The sequence below is a fragment of the Podarcis erhardii genome, assembly GCF_964252035.2.
Source record: "Podarcis erhardii genome assembly, chromosome: Z".
Taxonomy (NCBI): Eukaryota; Metazoa; Chordata; class Lepidosauria; order Squamata; family Lacertidae; genus Podarcis; species Podarcis erhardii.
The window spans coordinates 34,926,959-34,944,804 of record NC_138504.1 but is presented as its reverse complement, the minus strand read 5'-3'; the positions used below and the strand labels follow the sequence as shown (position 1 = coordinate 34,944,804).

At 43.4% G+C, this 17,846-nt stretch overlaps 1 protein-coding gene across 7 annotated transcripts in view; it reads left to right on the top strand.

The window, feature by feature from the left end:
• NUP188 (nucleoporin 188) overlaps nt 1–17,846 on the top strand; it is a gene marked incomplete at its 5' end in the record, with an annotated part of 54,192 nt that overhangs the window by 20,607 nt on the left and 15,739 nt on the right. For 5 of the 7 annotated variants that reach the window (XM_081846888.1, XM_081846886.1, XM_081846889.1 and 2 more), the window contains 19 exons: nt 14–133; nt 435–561; nt 4,285–4,440; nt 5,033–5,159; nt 6,271–6,358; nt 6,464–6,540; nt 7,333–7,447; nt 7,967–8,087; nt 8,484–8,550; nt 9,864–9,992; nt 10,882–11,015; nt 11,525–11,631; nt 12,703–12,909; nt 14,053–14,222; nt 14,398–14,467; nt 14,939–15,006; nt 15,802–16,015; nt 16,327–16,401; nt 17,517–17,602. In XM_081846888.1, coding sequence (XP_081703014.1) covers nt 14–133; nt 435–561; nt 4,285–4,440; nt 5,033–5,159; nt 6,271–6,358; nt 6,464–6,540; nt 7,333–7,447; nt 7,967–8,087; nt 8,484–8,550; nt 9,864–9,992; nt 10,882–11,015; nt 11,525–11,631; nt 12,703–12,909; nt 14,053–14,222; nt 14,398–14,467; nt 14,939–15,006; nt 15,802–16,015; nt 16,327–16,401; nt 17,517–17,602 — 2,258 coding nt within the window. The remainder of the gene's footprint in view (nt 1–13; nt 134–434; nt 562–4,284; nt 4,441–5,032; nt 5,160–6,270; nt 6,359–6,463; nt 6,541–7,332; nt 7,448–7,966; nt 8,088–8,483; nt 8,551–9,863; nt 9,993–10,881; nt 11,016–11,524; nt 11,632–12,702; nt 12,910–14,052; nt 14,223–14,397; nt 14,468–14,938; nt 15,007–15,801; nt 16,016–16,326; nt 16,402–17,516; nt 17,603–17,846) is intronic. The other 2 variants (XM_081846887.1, XM_081846892.1) reach the window with 1 other exon arrangement.

Here is a 17,846-nt window from a genome sequence, read left to right as displayed (position 1 = left end):
TTTCTCACACCAGGAGCCAAGTGCAGGTCTGGGCATTATTTTGGACAGTGTCTGCGGGATGTTCCCCCACCTCCTCTCTCCTCTTCTGCAGTTACTCACAGCCCTTGTGTCTGATAAATCTACAGCAAAAAAGGTACATTTGGAGGCTAATAAATCCTAGAGTGCTTTTAATTACCACTGTCTGGAACCAGTGCAGTTGCTAGAATGTGGAAATTATACTGGGGAGACTGGTTTAAAAATCACAGTCACAGGGTGGAGCTTGGGCTTTTAAAGTCAATCTTTCAAAAGGTAGTTGTGGTGATAAAAATAAGATGGGCATGCACACTACCTTAGATAAAAGAGTGGGGTGGTTATGTGAAAGATATATCAGACTTTCAACTCCTTTCCACAATGAAGGAGTCTCTGCCTTTGTCCCCCCACCTCTTTGCTTAAAGGTCTATAGCTTCTTGGATAAGATGTCCTTCTACATAGAGGTCTACAAGCACAAGCCTCCCGATGTAGTTTCTCATGAAGACGGTACCCTGTGGCGAAGGCAGGCGCCGAAGCTGCTGTATCCCCTTGGTAAGAAAGAAGGCAGGGCTCTTTGCCCCAGGGTCGTCCCAACTCCTTGTTGGTCCTCTCTAATTATTCTTATTCTTATTACACTCATATCCCACCTTTCTTCCAAGGAGCTCAAGGTGGTGTATGTAGTTCTCCCTGCTCCATTTTATCCCCACAACAGCCCTGTGAGTTAGGTTAGGCTGAGAGGCAATGATTGGCTCAATGTCATCCAGTGAGCTTCATGGCTGAGCAAGGGGATTTGAACACTTGTCTCCCAAAACCTGTCAAGCAGCATGGGAAGCAGAAGTTGGGACCATTTGGGATCCTACCGTTTTATGTTCTGCTGGGGCGGGTGGCATCAAATGCCCAGGGCCACCTTCTGGACCATAATTGCCAGCTTGGAACTGTGACACTATCTAATAGTCCAAAAGATTTCCATGATAACTAAATGATACTGCAAAGATCCAAAACAATGGAGAGGCATATGTGTGGCCAAAAAAGTGAAAACTTTAGGAGAGTAATGGGACAATAAACAGGCAGGGCAGGAGTGGGGAATATTTTTCAGGCTGAGGACCACATTCTTTTCCAGGAACCACATGCCAGTGGTGGTGGGGCAAAGGCAGAAGTTGGCAGAGCAGCAAATGTGCATCTTACCAGTAGGCTAGTTTCTACAGAGTCATGGACACACCTCTCCATCTTCTGTCCAGACAAACCAAAGGCAGCATCAGAGTTCAGGGGCATGTTCCAGGAAGCTGAAAAGCTTCAAGGCGGGTGGGAAGCAGGAACAGGAGTGGGTGGCCTGCTGAGCTTGAGGTAGAGGATGGAATATGAATGATAGGTGTGAGAGATGATGGTATCAGTATGTCAGAACTTTGCTTCCTTAATAATAGAGCCAATAACAATAAGCTTCTGTGACATTTTCTGATTATTGTGATTTGATTGAGTTGGTGGTGGTGGGATATAATAAATATTATCACCATCATCATTCCCTTGGCACATAAGTTTGGTGACTGTATGGTAATTTCTATTTTACACCTATCAAAAGAATGTGAAAGTTAAATGTTGGTTTGTTAGTTGTTCTGTATATACTACTTGCACTTAGCTTAAAGGTAAAGGGACCCCTGACCATTAGGGTTGTGGCGCTCATCTCGTTTTATTGGCTGAGGGAGCCGGCGTACAGCTTCTGGGTCATGTGGCCAGCATGACTAAGCCACCTCTGGCGAACCAGAGCAGCGCACGGAAACGCTGTTTACCTTCCTGCTGGAGCGGTACCTATTTATCTACTTGCACTTTGACGTGCTTTCGAACTGCTAGGTTGGCAGGAGCAGGGACCGAGCAATGGGAGCTCACCCCGTTGCAGGGATTTGTTTTTTGTTTTTTTTAATAATATTTATTAAAATTTTTCAAATATAACAGAAAAGAAAAACATCCAAATTTAAGGCCTTATTTTCAATGTCATCTTTCCAGGACTTCCCCTCCCCTCCCCCTCTTGTATTCCAATTCTTTCAAATAGATTCAGCAAATTCTTACCCCAAGTTTTAAAATTATTATCATTAACCCAATTTAAAAAATATTTTCCCATCCCCTAAAATTGACCTGTTCCCTTCCACGAGTTCCCCTCTTTATTATACAATACAGATTAACATAAAAAAAATAGAAAAAAGAATAAAATGTAATTTAACACCCTTTGGATTCCAAATTTCCCTCCCCCCTTTCCCGGTTGCGTTCCCAATGTCCGTCAATGTCTACTGTCGTCCTGAAGCTCCCACATCTAAGCCATAGTCCTTCACCAGTCCGCTTTGCCGTCTTTTTAATAGTCTTTGCCGTCTTTTGGTCATCTTTGATTTCGAATGTCCAATCTTGGAAGGGGTCTATCTTCCAACTTTGTCCAGTTCTTGTTATTCTTGTTGTTCTTGTTGTTCTCTCTTCTCCTCTTTTTTTTTCCCCCCCCCCTGCTCTCCTGCACAAATGTTCTAAATCCAAAAAGCATGTAATTCCTCTACAGAGGCTTTGTTATTCAGGAACAAAACATTACGTCAAGTCCCTTCCATTCTTCAATAGATAAATCTATTGTCTCCTTTAGTGTGTAGACCTCTGTAGACAAAATAGTGTTCCATTTCTGCAGTTTCCCAGGAGATAAAAAGTCCGATTCAAATTCCATGCCAGCAATACTTGTAATGACCCACAACTCCTCTAGAGGGATTATAATAACTCAGTTTCCTTCCCGATCACACCCACCAGTCAAAGTAACTTATTATTCCTTGTTTTAAACAGTTTATATCCAATTTGTAACAAATGTAACCAGCAAAGTCCTCGTAACAAAGTTCTCTTTTTGTTCTTCAGTTTTGGCAGCTCCTTTGACAGCTGTCAAAACCTCTATTTCTCCTCTCCCGGCGCTCTCACGGATCGCTCCCGGGGTTTTTCGGGGGGGGGGGTTGTATTTTAATTCACATTCCACTTTTCTTCTCCAGCCCAGCTTATAATTTTCCATCGCGAAATTAATAACTTTATCAAAAAAAAAGGTTGCACTCGATCTTAGTTGTCAGGTCCTTTGCTTTAGCTCCTCTACAACAGGGGGGAGGCTGACTTCCTTTTTGCACCTCCCCCGCTCGCTCCGAATTTAAGAAAAAATTTGTTCCCCTTTTTAATCCAAGTTCCAATTACTCACGGGTTATTCTTTTAAGTCCAGATTTTCAATGGAAGAAGTCAGCGCTCTCCGCCAAATGGCATGAGGCTTCACTCGGCAGGGGAAGCGGAGGACTCACAGCACCCCCCCCCCCGGTCACCCGCTCCGTAGCCTTTAAAAAGGCTCCTTCGCGTGGTCGGGGGGGCGCAAACGGTGCCCGCCAAGTCACCATGCCCATGGGTTTCAGCGCCCATGGTTTTTGAGGGTCCCCGCGTCGCCGGCGCGGTAGAACCCAGCCCCTGCCGAGCAGGCTCCCTCCGGAACTCGGAGGGAATCCGCAATTCGGCGATGGCGCCAACCCGGAAGTCCCCCGTTGCAGGGATTTGAACCGCCGACCTTCTGATCGGAAAGTCCTAGGCTCTGTGGTTCAACCCACAGTGCCACCCACGTCCCGCACTTAGCTTGGGTGAAACCAAATGATCCTGTGATATTTTTCCTTGTATCTGGCTTGGTTTTGTCGTATTTTGTTCTTATGTAATGCCACAAGATAATAAAATTATTAACCAGGCAGGTGCCTTCACTTTGTTCTCACCTGCTAACCCCCCCCCCCTTTTTTAGACAAGCCTGACCAGATATCTAGAAAGTCAATGCAAGTTTTAATCTATTGTTAACCTATTGCTAGTTTAACTTTATGAAGTGAGAGACTGGATTGGTTGTCTTATTCTGCAGCTGATTCATGCTATCCTGTATATGTGCCCTGAGATGGATCCTCACGGCAGGTATAGTTTTTAAGCAGAGGCTGGATGGCCATCTTATCATGGATGCTTTCGTTGAGATTCCTGGATTTCAGGGGATTGGACTAGATGACCCCGAAGGTCCCCCCAACTCTATCCAATTCTATGATTGTTGATTCTTCTTATTGATAACTTTTTATCTTTTGTAAACTGCTTTTAGAGCTTTTTTATACAATCAAGCTGTGTATGAATCTTATGAAATAAATAATTCTGGAATGTTACTTGTTTTTTTCCTAAATACAAATGTCCGCAGGTTAAGAAATTTCAACTTGCACGAAAGTTTTGACTTTGTTTTCCTCCCTGTCCCCTTTCCCCGCTTTTTAGGGCTGGGCCAGACAAACCTACGGATACCTCAGGGAACAGTGGGCCAGGTGATGCTAGATGACCAGGCCTATTTGGTACGATGGGAGTACTCCTACAGCAGCTGGACGCTGTTCACTTGCGAGATTGAGATGCTGTTGCATGTAGTGTCGACTGCAGGTGAGTCTCCCAGAAATTTGGAAAAGCAGGGTGGGGACTCTGTAAAATATGTTGTGAGGTGTACTGCTAACTCAGTGACAGAGCAGCAATCTTGCATTCAGAAGGTCCCAGGCTCAATCCCCAATGGCATCTCCAGGTAGGACTGGAGCAGGTAGTGAGGGAGACACTCCCTGCCTGAAACCCTGGAATGCAGCGTTGCTGCCAGTTAGTGTCTACAGTACTAAGCAAAATAGAACCCAATGGTCTGACTCAGTAGAAGGCAGCTTCCTAGACTCTTGTTTAATTCAGTCCTTTATTCAGAACTACGAGGACCAGAGCTTGGTGACATTTGCATGGAGAAGGTCCCAAGTTCAATCCCTGATGTCTTCACGTAGGCATGCCTGAAACCACCACTGAGAGCCACTGCTGCCAGTCAATGTAAACAATAGTAAGCAAGATGGACACTAGTCTCACATAGTATAAGGCACCTTCCTGTGTTCCTATGATGAGTAAAACAAAAACCTATCAGCTCACTAGTAGCCCCTGCTTCTTAATGTTCCTTGCTTTTACCTTGTCTGGGTGTCTCACACTAAATGCATTCCTTTTTTACCAGATGTCATTCAGCACTGCCAGAGGGTTAAGCCGATCATTGATCTGGTTCACAAAGTCATCAGCACTGATGTGTCAATCGCTGATTGTCTCCTGCCCATTACTTCACGGATCTACATGCTGTTACAAAGGTAATGGCAGCCTGTGTGGTCATTCTGCTTAAGCCTCTCCAAAAGAGATGGAGATAAAACTCCCAAGTACTTATTTTTTAAAAAAATATTTTTTATTGATTTTATCATATAAATTATAAAATGTACCACAAAACTTATCACTTATACAATCTTTTTAGTCTTCCATCAGCACCTCTGATGATCCACCGTTTTAACCACTTCTTACACATTTCTTAACTTTATATTGCCTTTACATCTCTTAACAAATCATCCTTCCCCTTCTCCATTTTTGCAGTACTTCCAATAATACTCCTCACAAAACTTCTTGCAAACCTACGAACGTCGTTGGATCTTCAGAAATACTTTTCAAATAGTCCGTAAATTTACTCCAGTCTTCCGTGAATTTCTAGTCCCGCCGGTTTCGAATCCTTCCTGTTAGTTTATCTAGTTCTGTATAGTCCATTAACTTCATCCTCCATTCTTCAATCGTCGGTAATTCTTCTTGCTTCCATTTTTGGGCCAGTAATATTCTTGCTGCTGTTATAGCATATAAAAAGAGCTTATATTCCTTTCTATTTATATCACTTCCAACAATGCCCAGTAAAAATGCTTCTGGTTTCTTTATAAATGTATATTTCAACATTTTTTTCATCTCATATATCATCTCCCAGAAGCATTTCACCTTTTTACATTCCCACCACATGTGATAAAATGTTCCCTCTTTTTCTTTACATTTCCAACATTTATTACTGACTTTATACATTTTCACTAACTTGACAGGTGTAATATACCATTTATACATCATTGCCATCACATTTTCTTTTAGGGCATTGCATGCAGTAAATTTCTTTCCATAATTTTACCCAATCACTCAGCTGTATATTTGGCCCAGTGAATCATAACCAACTTAACCTCCTTGTCCTTCAAATGCCATTCAAGCAGCAATTTATACATTTTAGACAAAATTTTAGAATCATTACTTAATATCTCTAATTCAAACTTTGATCCACTTTCATCAAATCCTTTTTCTAAAACTCCCAAGTACTTAAGCCGGTGCCGGAACCACAAGATGGTATCAACCTTTTGAGTGTTTTGGAAAAGCTCTGTGTATTTATTTTTGCCTCTCTTCCAGGCTGACTACTGTTATTTCTCCCCCGGTTGACGTTATTGCTTCTTGCGTCAACTGTTTGACCGTCCTAGCCTCTCGGATGCCTGCAAAGGTAAAGGGGCCCTCTCTGGCTTTGCTTCTATTGAAGTTGTCTCCAACAGGTGTAATGATCAGATGTAATGAACAGATAAATATACTTTTTGCTCTCCCTTTTCAGGTTTGGATGGATCTTCATCACACAGGCTTTTTACCATTCGTTGCCAATCCGGTCTCTAGTATGAGCCACATGATCAGGTAATTTGACTGACATCCATGGAACAATGAATCCACTGACTTCATTGTACAAAACCCTGGATGGCCATTGTGTTTATTGTTACTTAAACACTTACAAATAATTTATTTTTAAAGGTTTTCTAAGCAATGTACAGCATAATAAATTGTAGCATTATAACAATAAACATATAGCAATTTAACAAAAACACAACATAAAGCCAGTGGAACAGTAGTAGAATCATAGAATGGAAGGGACCCAAGAGTCATCTAGTCCAATGGAAACAGATATGGCCAAGTGGAATAATTTTATTGACTGTGGTTGGTAATGTGGTTTATTACCAAATACGATTTCTGGTTTGACAATGTTTGAATGTATAGTAATAAGCATTTAAGTCACTGAAATATATGTTACTTTCTTTCTGCTCCCTAATTGGATCCCTGATATCGCCAGGTAAGGCTGGGGGAGAGACCCTGCCTGAAACCTCAAGAGAGCTGCTGCCAGTCAGTGTTGATAATGCTGACCTAGATGGATCAGCGGTCTGATTCTGTCGAGTGCAATTTCCTATGTTCCTGACTGGCAGTGACACTTCAGGGTTTTAGGAAGTTTTGCCCACTTGTACCCTTCACCATACAAAGGAAAGTGCTTTGCCACCAAGAGTATCCTCTCCATCTTGGTATAAGGCAGCTTCCTATATTCTTGTGTGTCAGTCGACAATTGCACACTCTTGCAGTTTCCTCAGTCACGGATTGGAGTGCACAGTCTCACACTTCCCTCTCTTTCCCTGTTGTTGTGTCTGTCCTCTTTTCTCACAGTGCAGAAGGAATGAATGCTGGAGGCTATGGCAGTCTGCTGATGAGTATTGAGCAGCCGCAGGGCGAATATGGTGTAACGACCTCCTTCCTGAATTTAGTCATGACACTCATACGGGTAAGTGCTTTTGGGGAGAAGGAATACTTCCTGCATCATGCAGTGGGGAACATTTATTAGTTTTTTAGACTGGTGTATTATTGGTTTAAGGTTGTTCTTGTTTTATTTTATTTTATATTGTATACTGCTTAGTGTTTGTAAAAAAAAAATTGCAAGCTGTTTCTGAATGCTTTTGAATAAATAAAAAATCAGCAAGGAATGTTCAGGCTTTTCTGCTTTTTTATTTTTGGGGGGATTTCCTGATTGACTTGAGATTCTTTACATTTATCCTGTTTTTCTACAAAGCATCCAAAGCATCTTATCTAAAAAGGAGAATATATATATATATATATATATATATATATATATATATATATATATATATATATATTGCTAAATTAAAAAACACAGTTGCACAGATTGTTGCAGTAACTTCAGAAATACAGAAACAGGGTTTGGAATTGGGTAATAACAACGAAAGCTTGTGGTCTCTTCGTTCCTTTGATTTTGGTGTTGGGTTTCTTGACTGCTTTTCCTTAGGGGCAGCTTGGCAACACCCAAAGCCAAGGTTTGGTGCCGTGCATCGTGTTTGTCCTGAAGGAGATGCTCCCCAACTACCACAAATGGCGCTACAACTCCCATGGAGTGAGAGAGAGAATTGGTAAGCACGACTTCTTGTAGCATTTGTGACCTGTTTTTCATCCAAAAAGGCTCTCAGAAGTGGATTACAATTGATTGAAACCAGAAGGTACCTGTCCTCAGTCTTGCCATCTTAAAGCACAGCATACAAAGGATTTTCATTTTTTAAAAGAGAAACTGAAAGACATAGAGCCAACAAGTATAACAACCATTCAGAACAAGTTACCTTGGACCTTACAATAACAAAAAATGTGAAGGGTTGGCGTTGGGATACGGGTGGGGACCATTTTAAGGACAGCCAACTGACACGCAATCTGGCATGCAGGTCGTTTTGGACGCAGAAGAGAGGTGGGGCAGTTTAAGTCCACTCCCCACCCCTGTCCTGACAATGGTTTCCCTCTCCCTCTTGGTTTTTCAGGTTGCCTTATCCTGCAGCTGATTCATGCTATCCTAAATCTGTCCCCTGAGATGGAAACTCAGAGCAGGTAAATTTAAGGTTTTTAAGCAGAGGTTATATGGCCATCTGCCATGGATGCTTTAGTTGAGATGACCCTTGGGGTCCCTTCCAACTCTGCATTTTGTGTGTGTGTTTTGTTCCTATGATTTTTTTGTCATAGGAAGCTTCCTTTCTGTCAGGTCAGACTACTTGTTCCTTCTAGCCCAGTGCTGTCTACTCTGACTGGCAGCAACCTTCCAGCGTCTCTGGTGGAGAGAGGGGTCTTTCCCATCATTTGCTAACTCCAGAGAAGCCAGCATGGTGTTCTCCAGCTGTTCTTAGGCTCCAGCTCCCGATCAGGGATGGTGGTATTTGTAGTCCAGCAACATCTGGACGCGGGTGGCACTGTGGGTTAAACCACAGAGCCTAGGACTTGCCGATCAGAAGGTCGGCAGTTCGAATCCCCGTGATGGGGTGAGCTCCCGTTGCTCGGTCCCTGCTCCTGCCAACCTAGCAGTTCAAAAGCACGTCAAAGTGCAAGTAGATAAATAGGTACCACTCCAGCGAGAAGGTAAACAGTGTTTCCGTGCGCTGCTCTGGTTCTCCAGAAGCGGCTTAGTCATGCTGGCCACATGACCTGGAAGCTGTCTGCGGACAAACGCCGACTCCCTCGGCCAATAAAGCGAGATGAGTGCCGCAACCCCTGAGTCGGCCACGACTGGACCTAATGGTCAGGGGTCCCTTTACCTTTACCTTAACATCTGGAGGGCCCCATGTTGGCTGTTGGCTGGGACCTTCTGTATGTAAAGCATGTGTTTTCCCCTACAGATTTTGTTTCCCCTACCCTTCTGATAATAATAATAATTATTATTATTATTCACAGCCCCATGCACACTTAATTTTCAGAAGGGGAGTTGTTGTTGTTGCTCCTTACATAATTTTTATAATAAATCTATCTAAAACTTACAATGAAAGCGGAACAAATGAAACATAGGAAACTACCTTGTACTGAGCTGGTTCATCTAATTCAGTACTGTCTACATTGACCTGCAGTAGCTTTCCAGGCCTACCTGGAGATACCAGGGATTGAACCTGGGACCTTTTGCATGCCAAGCGGATGCTCTACCACTGAGCTACTGCCCTATCCCTCAGAATGGGATGAGTTTTTAAATTTATACCCCCACCCTTCCTCCCAAAGGAGACCAGGACACGACAATCCTGCGTAAGTTGAACTGCTAGTACTCATGGCTATAGAGACGTCAGTTCTCTGTTCACTTTTTTTTTTATAACGCTGGTTGTATTGGGGGTTAACTGCGAGGACTTTCACACTGAGTTGAGATCCGTGTTCTTGCCTTTTTCCAGCGGGGCCCCTAGCCTGCAGTCCCTCTGCATCTTCAGCCTGGCCAACACGGAAGCAGGACAGGCCGTCATAAACATCATGGGCATTGGTGTGGACACCATTGATATGGTGATGGCCACACAGTCTAGCAGGTGAGTACTTCGTCGCCTGCCCCCCTCTCAGCTCCCCAGGAGCATTCTTTTGTAAGGAATAGCAGATAAAATATTGACATGTGTAAGGAATAGCAGATAAAATATTGACATGTTGCATTGTAGCAAATAAAACAATACGAAAAAATGCAGTGGTTCAATAATTCCAGCAGCTAGTAAGCCAACAGAAGTAAACATGGTGAAGTAGAAGTTAAAAACCGTACAGTAAATAAACCACCAAAATCCTAGGTGAATAGGTACCCTGTTGGAGGCAGGGTATACCAATTCCTGGGAATCACAAGTGGGGAGTGTGTTGCTGTTGTGCTCAGGTTCTGCTTGCAAGCTTCCAATTGAGACCTTTGGGTGGCCACTGTGAGAACAGAATGCTGGAGTAAATGGGCCACTGGCCTGATCCAGCAGGACTCCTCTTATGTTCTCTTTCTCCCCTGTCAGAGGTTGTTTGCGTCTGAATACTGGTTGGTGGAAATCACAAGTGAAGAAAGTCGCTGTTGCCCTTGGATCCTGCTCATGGCTTCCAAAGAGGCCAATTATTGGCTTCTGTGTGAACAGAGTGCTGAGCTAGATAGGCCATAGGTCTGATCTAGCAGACTCTACCACCTTAGTTAGGCACCAAGAACCCAAGGATGCATGGGGTGGTGTAGGTCTTGAACAAAGGCCCCAATGGGAACTCTGCCAGTTGTGTGTGTCTGCTTGCACTGTGATCTTACAATCCAAAAAGGAGGGTGGTGGTTATGTGGCCCCTAATGCAGAGGTGTGCTTGAGTTTCATGCATTGATTTGAGGTTAGCCATTAGCCTCTAATGTGATCAGAGTGCTCTGAAAAAGTGCTGTGGAAATGATGGGTTCTAATGCAATTCTCGCTGACAATGCAGTGATGAGTCTCATGGCCAGGGCCAGCTGCTCATCCAGACAGTGAAACTGGCATTCTCTGTCACCAACAACGTTATCCGGTTGAAGCCGCCGTCCAGTGTGGTGTCTCCTCTGGAACATTCCCTTACGCAGCATGGTAGGTACCTTCTTTTATATGTTCTGTAGCCAGGAATGTGGCACGCTAGTTTTATGCCTAGACAACCTGTGTGTAGTTTTCTTGTTTCCTTTTAATTACAGGTTTACCAGAGAGTGAGAGAGAGAGAGAGGAAGGGAAAAGGAAAAGAAAACTACCTCATCAGCTCACATTAACTATTGTTATAGCCCTTGAATTTTTAACATTTACCAATTACAATTTCTAATCTACTGTATTTTTCTTCGCATTTTTGTTTTAAAAACAGCACCTTTTAAGAAAAAAAATCCAGTGACTATCAGTACATCCATCTTAATTTAAACATATTAATTAATATGTGCCATCCAAATAGGTACCTACAACCTGTGTGTGGTTTTCAAAATTTGCATTTTGAGAAAGGGATGTGGGTTGTTGAAGGAAGCTGCTTTTTTCTTACACTTCCTTTGTAAGGAAATATTTTCCTCAGAGATGCATGAATCTTCTTTGTGATTTTTTTAAAACTCTGCTCTTGCCAGGTGCCCACAGGAACAACCTGATTGCTATCTTGGCCAAATATATCTACCACAAACACGACCCTGCCTTGCCACGCCTCGCCATCCAGCTTCTGAAGCGGCTTGCCACAGTAGGTCTTTTACTGTTTTCTACCCATTAAAGGGCTTTTGTGGTTTTCCCATGAAGATGATTCATTATATTTGTTAGTCGCAATTCTTACAAGGCCATTTAAAGCAACTTCATTTCCCCATCCTTAAAAATAGGACCTCTGTGTGGCTGGGGGAAATCAGTACAGTGGTACCTCAGGTTACATATGCTTCAGGTTACATACGCTTCAGGTTACAGACTCCGCTAACCCAGAAATCATGCTGCAGGTTAAGAACTTTGCTTCAGGATGAGAACAGAAATTGTGCTCCAGCGTTGCGGCAGCAGCAGGAGGCCCCATTAGCTAAAGTGGTGCTTCAGGTTAAGAACAGTTTCAGGTTAAGTACCGACCTCCGGAACGAATTAAGTACTTAACCCGAGGTACTACTGTAGTCACTAACTGTTCTATCTCCACTGCTGGAGGCAGCAATGCTTCTGAACTCTGGTTGCTGGGAACCACAGGAAGGGAGTGTGTTGCTGTTGTGATCAGGTCCTGATTGCAAGCTTCTCATTGGGGCATCTGGTTGGCCTGATCTAGCAGCCAGGCTCTTATGTTCTTATGCCCACCCCCTACAGTAAGCAGGACTTCTCAGAATTTCTGAAAAGTCCTGAAGGGGTCACCACTGCATAATACACAGAAAGAGTCCTACTGAATCAGGCCAGTAACCCCTCTTATGTATCATCCTGCTCTCACAGTGGCCAACTAGATGCCTCTATTGGAAGCCCTCAAGCAGGAACCTAGCACAAGAGCAACACTCTCCCCTCCTGTGGTTTCCAACAATGGGTATTCAGAAGCATTGCTGCCTCTGGCTGTGGTGGCCAGGCATAGCTGTTGTGGCTAGTAACATGTTATAAAGCTTCAGTGGATTAGGTTTGGCAAATCTGAGACCTTCTTCCTCTCTATCCTGTTACAGCATCCAAAGTCAATCTCTCTTGAGCAAGCTAAGGAATAGTGAATGCCTAAGCATTTTTGAAAAGCATTGCAATACTTTTAAAAAATTGGATTGGATTTTGACAAATTTGGTTATTTAGTAGAGTTTTATTTCGTTTATTTTAGGTTGCTCCAATGTCTGTCTATGCCTGCCTTGGGAATGATGCTGCTGCCATCCGTGATGCCTTCCTGACACGCCTACAAAGCAAAATCGAGGACATGCGCATCAAAGTCATGATTCTCGAGTTCCTCACCGTTGCTGTGGAAACGCAGCCTGGCCTCATTGAGCTGTTCCTCAATCTGGAAGTAAATGATGGGAGTGATGGATCAAAGGTAGACTCTTGTTTGTGTGCGTGTGTCTGAGAGAGAGAGACAGAGCACACAATAATTTTTCACTTTTGTGACCTAGAATCGTCACCTTAGCCACCTCCCTTTTGCTTGAATGATTCAGCCCACATATTTTGATCTGCTTTAATATTTGCGTGCTTTCCCATTCACAGCATTGAGTTCAAAGAAGCTCGAGAGAATAGCAGAGCATTAAAAATTAGAACCCCCATACAGTTCAGTGTGCAAACTCACAATAGTTCAAAGAGTATTGTGATAATTCAAAGATCAGAAGTTGCAGGTCAGCATCAGCCCTGAAGCCAGCTGACATAATCTTTCTGACATAATCTTTCTTCACTCACCGCAGCAGCCACAATCCTAGGCTTTCCACAAAGGAGATCTGGTTTCACTCAACACTCGATAGAACACCCACACACAAAACCTCTACAGAAACATGCACAGTCGCTGGCTACTAGTTTGTGCCTAGGTTTAGGCACAAGGTGAGAAAGTTTGCAGTGTTTGGGACTTTTTAGTTTAGAGGCGACATTGTAAGCTTATAGACATGTGACAGAGCAAGTGGATAGAGAGAGGTTTTCCTTCCTTTCTCGTAACACTAGAATGTGTAGTCTTCCATTGAAGCTGGAGTTATTCACGCAGCACACAGTTAACAATGGAGCTCGCTCCCACAGAAGGCAGTCATGGTCACCAACCTAAATGGCTTTGGATTGGACAAATTCATAGAGGAAGATAGGCCGTCAATAGCTACTAGCCATGATGGCTGTGCTCTGCCTCCCCATTCTGAGGCAGCTATGCTTCTGAATATCAGTTGTTGGAAAGCACAGGAGGATCTTACAGGTTTCCCATAATGACCATCTGGTTGGCCACTGTGAGAAGAGGATGTTGGGCCAGATGGGGGCGGGTCATAGGTCTGATCCAGCAGACTCTTATAAGTTTCCTCTCTTCCGCAGAAGGGGCAGAATTCAGCATTCTCTCTTCTCTCCCAGTGACCTGACCACATTATATGGTCGCCACACAGACCTCCACACTCCTGCCACCCTGCTGTTGTAGCTTCTGTGAACTAAAGCATGTCCTTAAAAGTTTTTTTCCTTTCCCGCTGCCACTCTTTTTGCATTTTGTTTTTCTCTGGTATAGGAATTCAACTTAGGAGAGTGGAGCTGCCTTCACGTAGTTCTGGAGCTGATAGACACCAAACAGCAGGAGCGGTACTGGTGTCCCCCGCTTCTCCAGCGAGCTGCCATTGCCTTCCTTCATGCCCTCTGGCAGGACCGCCGGGATAGTGCTATGTTAGTCCTCCGCACCAAGTAAGTGATAAATTTTCTCGTCTCATGTTGCAACCCGTCTGGGAGCGGGCACAAAGTAGAGCACTTTAATCACCAACACAAACAGAGTTATCCTTCTATCCTTAGGAATGTTTTGAAGTTGGCAAAAAAATGTGAACAATGCCTGATTTTGTCTGTTTTTCTGCAATTTTTGTAGGCCAAAGTTTTGGGAAAATTTAACTAACCCACTCTTTGGAACCCTTCCTCCGCCTTCCGAAACGTCTGAGGTGAGTTGCTTCCATAGTAAGTAGCACTAGTTTGTGGACCTGCATGTCTCCTGCTACCATATTTTGGGTGTTACAGCCTTTAATTGCTATTCCCCCTAGGTAAGATATGCAGGATAGATACATTTTAAAAGAGTAAAGTAAAATTTGATAGATTTCCAAGTTCAAACATCCCCACCCCATCAGTGTACTTGGTGGGACAGAAAGCATGAAATATTCCCAGGTAAATTTGGTTTCTGTCCTTTTGTTTCTGTATGAGCCACCAGCCTGATAGTTCTCAAATCAAAGCAAAACAAATCAAAATTTATTGGTCAACCAAATACAGAATATAGAAATGAAGAAAAGAGAACAAGCAAACAGATTTTAGCAAGCAAACAAGGTTAATAACAGCATAATAAAATGTGTAATAAAACACATAGGATACCTAAAACATGCATACATACATTCCACATAACTCCCTTTCCCTCTCTGTAGCTCAGCATCTTGGACACCTGTGCCTTGATCATGAAAATCATTTGTCTGGAGATCTACTATGTAGTTAAGTAAGTATCATTCAGAGCATTTCCTAAAAGCCGGTGACCTGCCTCTGCCAGCTCAGTACAGATGTAATAGGAAATTATGAGTTGTATCCAGTGCAGCACTAAGTTGAAATCACTTAGTAGTGCATACTAGTTCTACTAGTGAAAAACGTGCATCAGCAGAATGTTGTGCAAGAGAATTGTATAAGCATATGTTGCACAATAGACGGCACAATCTGCTGTAGAGCATGTTACCGCCAGCACAGTTGACTTTTTGGCGCAGTGTTCCCAAGTGGCGTTGCCAGTCCTGTGCTGCTCCTTTCCACCTCCAAAATTCAAGGTTGAAAGGACCAAGGCAGGGCAGCTTGCAAAGAAATTGAATGGAAACTGCTCCTCTCCTTGAACAAGGCTTGCTCTGACCACCCATCAGAGGATGGGCAGTTGGGAGAAATCCTTGCTCCACCAAAGGAACAGTCTGGTGAGCTGTGTTTGGCCCATGGGCCATAGGTTCCCCACCACTTACTTACAGCTTCCTGTAGAATAGCACGTTTATTTTTGTATACCTTGTTTTTCATTATCTGATATATCTGCTATAGCTTTGATGTGAATTCTTCAAGGTGACCTATTCCAGCCTGGTGCTGTCCAATTGTTTTGGATTGCATTTCCCTTCAGCCCCATCCAGCTCAGCTCTATGATGTTGGGGCTGATGGGAATTGTAGTCCAAAACATTTGAGGTCAAAGCTGCTTTAGCAGGAAGGGACACACTTCTACTTTTCTGCAAAACCAAGAGTAACCAAGAGCAAGAATCACGGCTCTCAGTTTCTCATTTGCCCATAGGGGTTCTTTGGACCAGTCGCTGAAAGACACACTGAAGAAGTTTTCCACGGAGAAGCGCTTTGCTTACTGGTCAGGCTACGTGCAGTCCCTGGCGTTCCACATGGCAGAGACTGAGGACAGCGGCTGCACCTCTATGTCAGAGTATCAGATGCTGATCTCCGCATGGCGGATGATGCTCATTGTTTCTTCCAGTCACGTAAGGAGGTTTTGTCTCTTTGCCTGTCCATAAAATGTTACAGTATAGAATGGGAGGTGGGATTGAATCACATTGCATCTCACATAAGTTAGTTGAGCCAGTTAACAGATTTGGCACGCGCGCGCGCACACACACACACACACACACACACACACAAAACCAAACCCAGCTATTACTTGAGAGAAAGAAGGAAGTTGCAACAGATTCTGCTCTAGTAATCTCAGATTTTATAGTTGCCTGGTACTGCAGCTGCTAATTGCTCAACAATGATTCTGTTACAAATTTTTAATGATGGACTTTGATCCTCTCAGGCCGACATCATGCACTTGACTGACTCTGAAGTCCAGCAGCTGTTCCTGGAGGTCCTGAGTGGGACTGAGGCTTTGGTGAGTTTTGTTATCATCACTGCTTTTATCATCAATTTATTAATTGCCTTCTGAACCACTGTCTCGCGATGTATGCATAAGATAAAACAGTTAAAACTACCAAAGCAGCAAATGCATTTTAAAACAAGACTAAAGCCCTAACAAATGGGTACTTGTGGTGAAGACCCATTTATACAGCTAGAGAAGCACGTGGGAACAGAAAAATGCCTCCAGTTGGTTTTGGAAAGTGGAAAAGTGTCACACTATGAGTTACTGCAGAGTGGGCTTCTCAGATCTTTAGAACTTGTAGGAAAGACTCTTGCAGACTGCAGCAATCTGCTAGGTGTATAAGGGATAAAGCAAGCTGTATAGGCACTTAAATGTTAGTATTAACACCTTAAACATGACCCTTGGTAGCAGATTGGCAGGCAGCGATGGGTTCTAAGGGTACCATTGAACTAGATCTTACTTTGAGTAGGCCTATTTCAGTTAATGAACATGATCCTTCTAACAGGTCTACTCTGAGTGATACTTAGTTGAATAGCATCCTTGGTCTTCTACAGCTTGAAGTCATAGAGTTTGTTTAGCTGCTTTAAGTGAAGAAGAATGTATAAAAACAGTATGTATCTGTAAGGGGAAAACGATAGTTCCCAGGGTTCTTTCACAGGGAGAGCCATGTGGATGAAACACACTTCAAATTTATGGTGCGTACGTAGCCTGCGTTTCATTTCACTGGAGCATGATCAATGACAAAAGTTTGTCCTGGTGAGCATTGCAGGATGCATGAACAGTTGTCCTGCCAACTTAAAGGTGCCCACAAAACCTAGGACCATTTATGTAGCAGTCTGGATCTTGGATCACACTCCTTTGAGATGCCCACCTGGCTCCCCCTCTGTCCTGAAGCTACTTAAAACATTTCCCTTTCTGTTTTTGGAAATAGAATCAAACACGCTTTTTTTCTTCCCTCCTCCCCCTGTGCAGTCGGTTTATTGGCTTGTATCACATTTTTATTTTGTGGTTTTATTTTAAGGCTTGATGGTTGTCTATTCATGTTGCTTTCTCCTTTGGAAATGTTGTTTAGGAGAGACGATGTTAAAATCTTGTTACTCAGTCAGAATAAATAAATATTTCTGCAGTTGCTGGTTCCCACTTCGGTGTGTTGTCTACAGCTGGGATCGATGCTGTGCACCCTCCTCTTAATCCTGCTGAGACAGTGGAAGAGGTAGGTCTCTTGGGGGAAAGGATGCAGTAGCTTAGTGGCAGAACACATTCTTCTCATTCAGGAGGTCCTAGGTTCAGTTCCAAGCATTTCCAGGTGGCGGGTTAAGAAGGACTCCTTGCTGGTACTCTGGAGAGTTACTGTTAAGAAATCGATCCATAATTGTAAGAATTCGATCTTTTAGTGTGGCAGTACCCACACTTTTGAACTCCCTTCCTATTGACCCCAGGAAGGCACCTTCACTGTA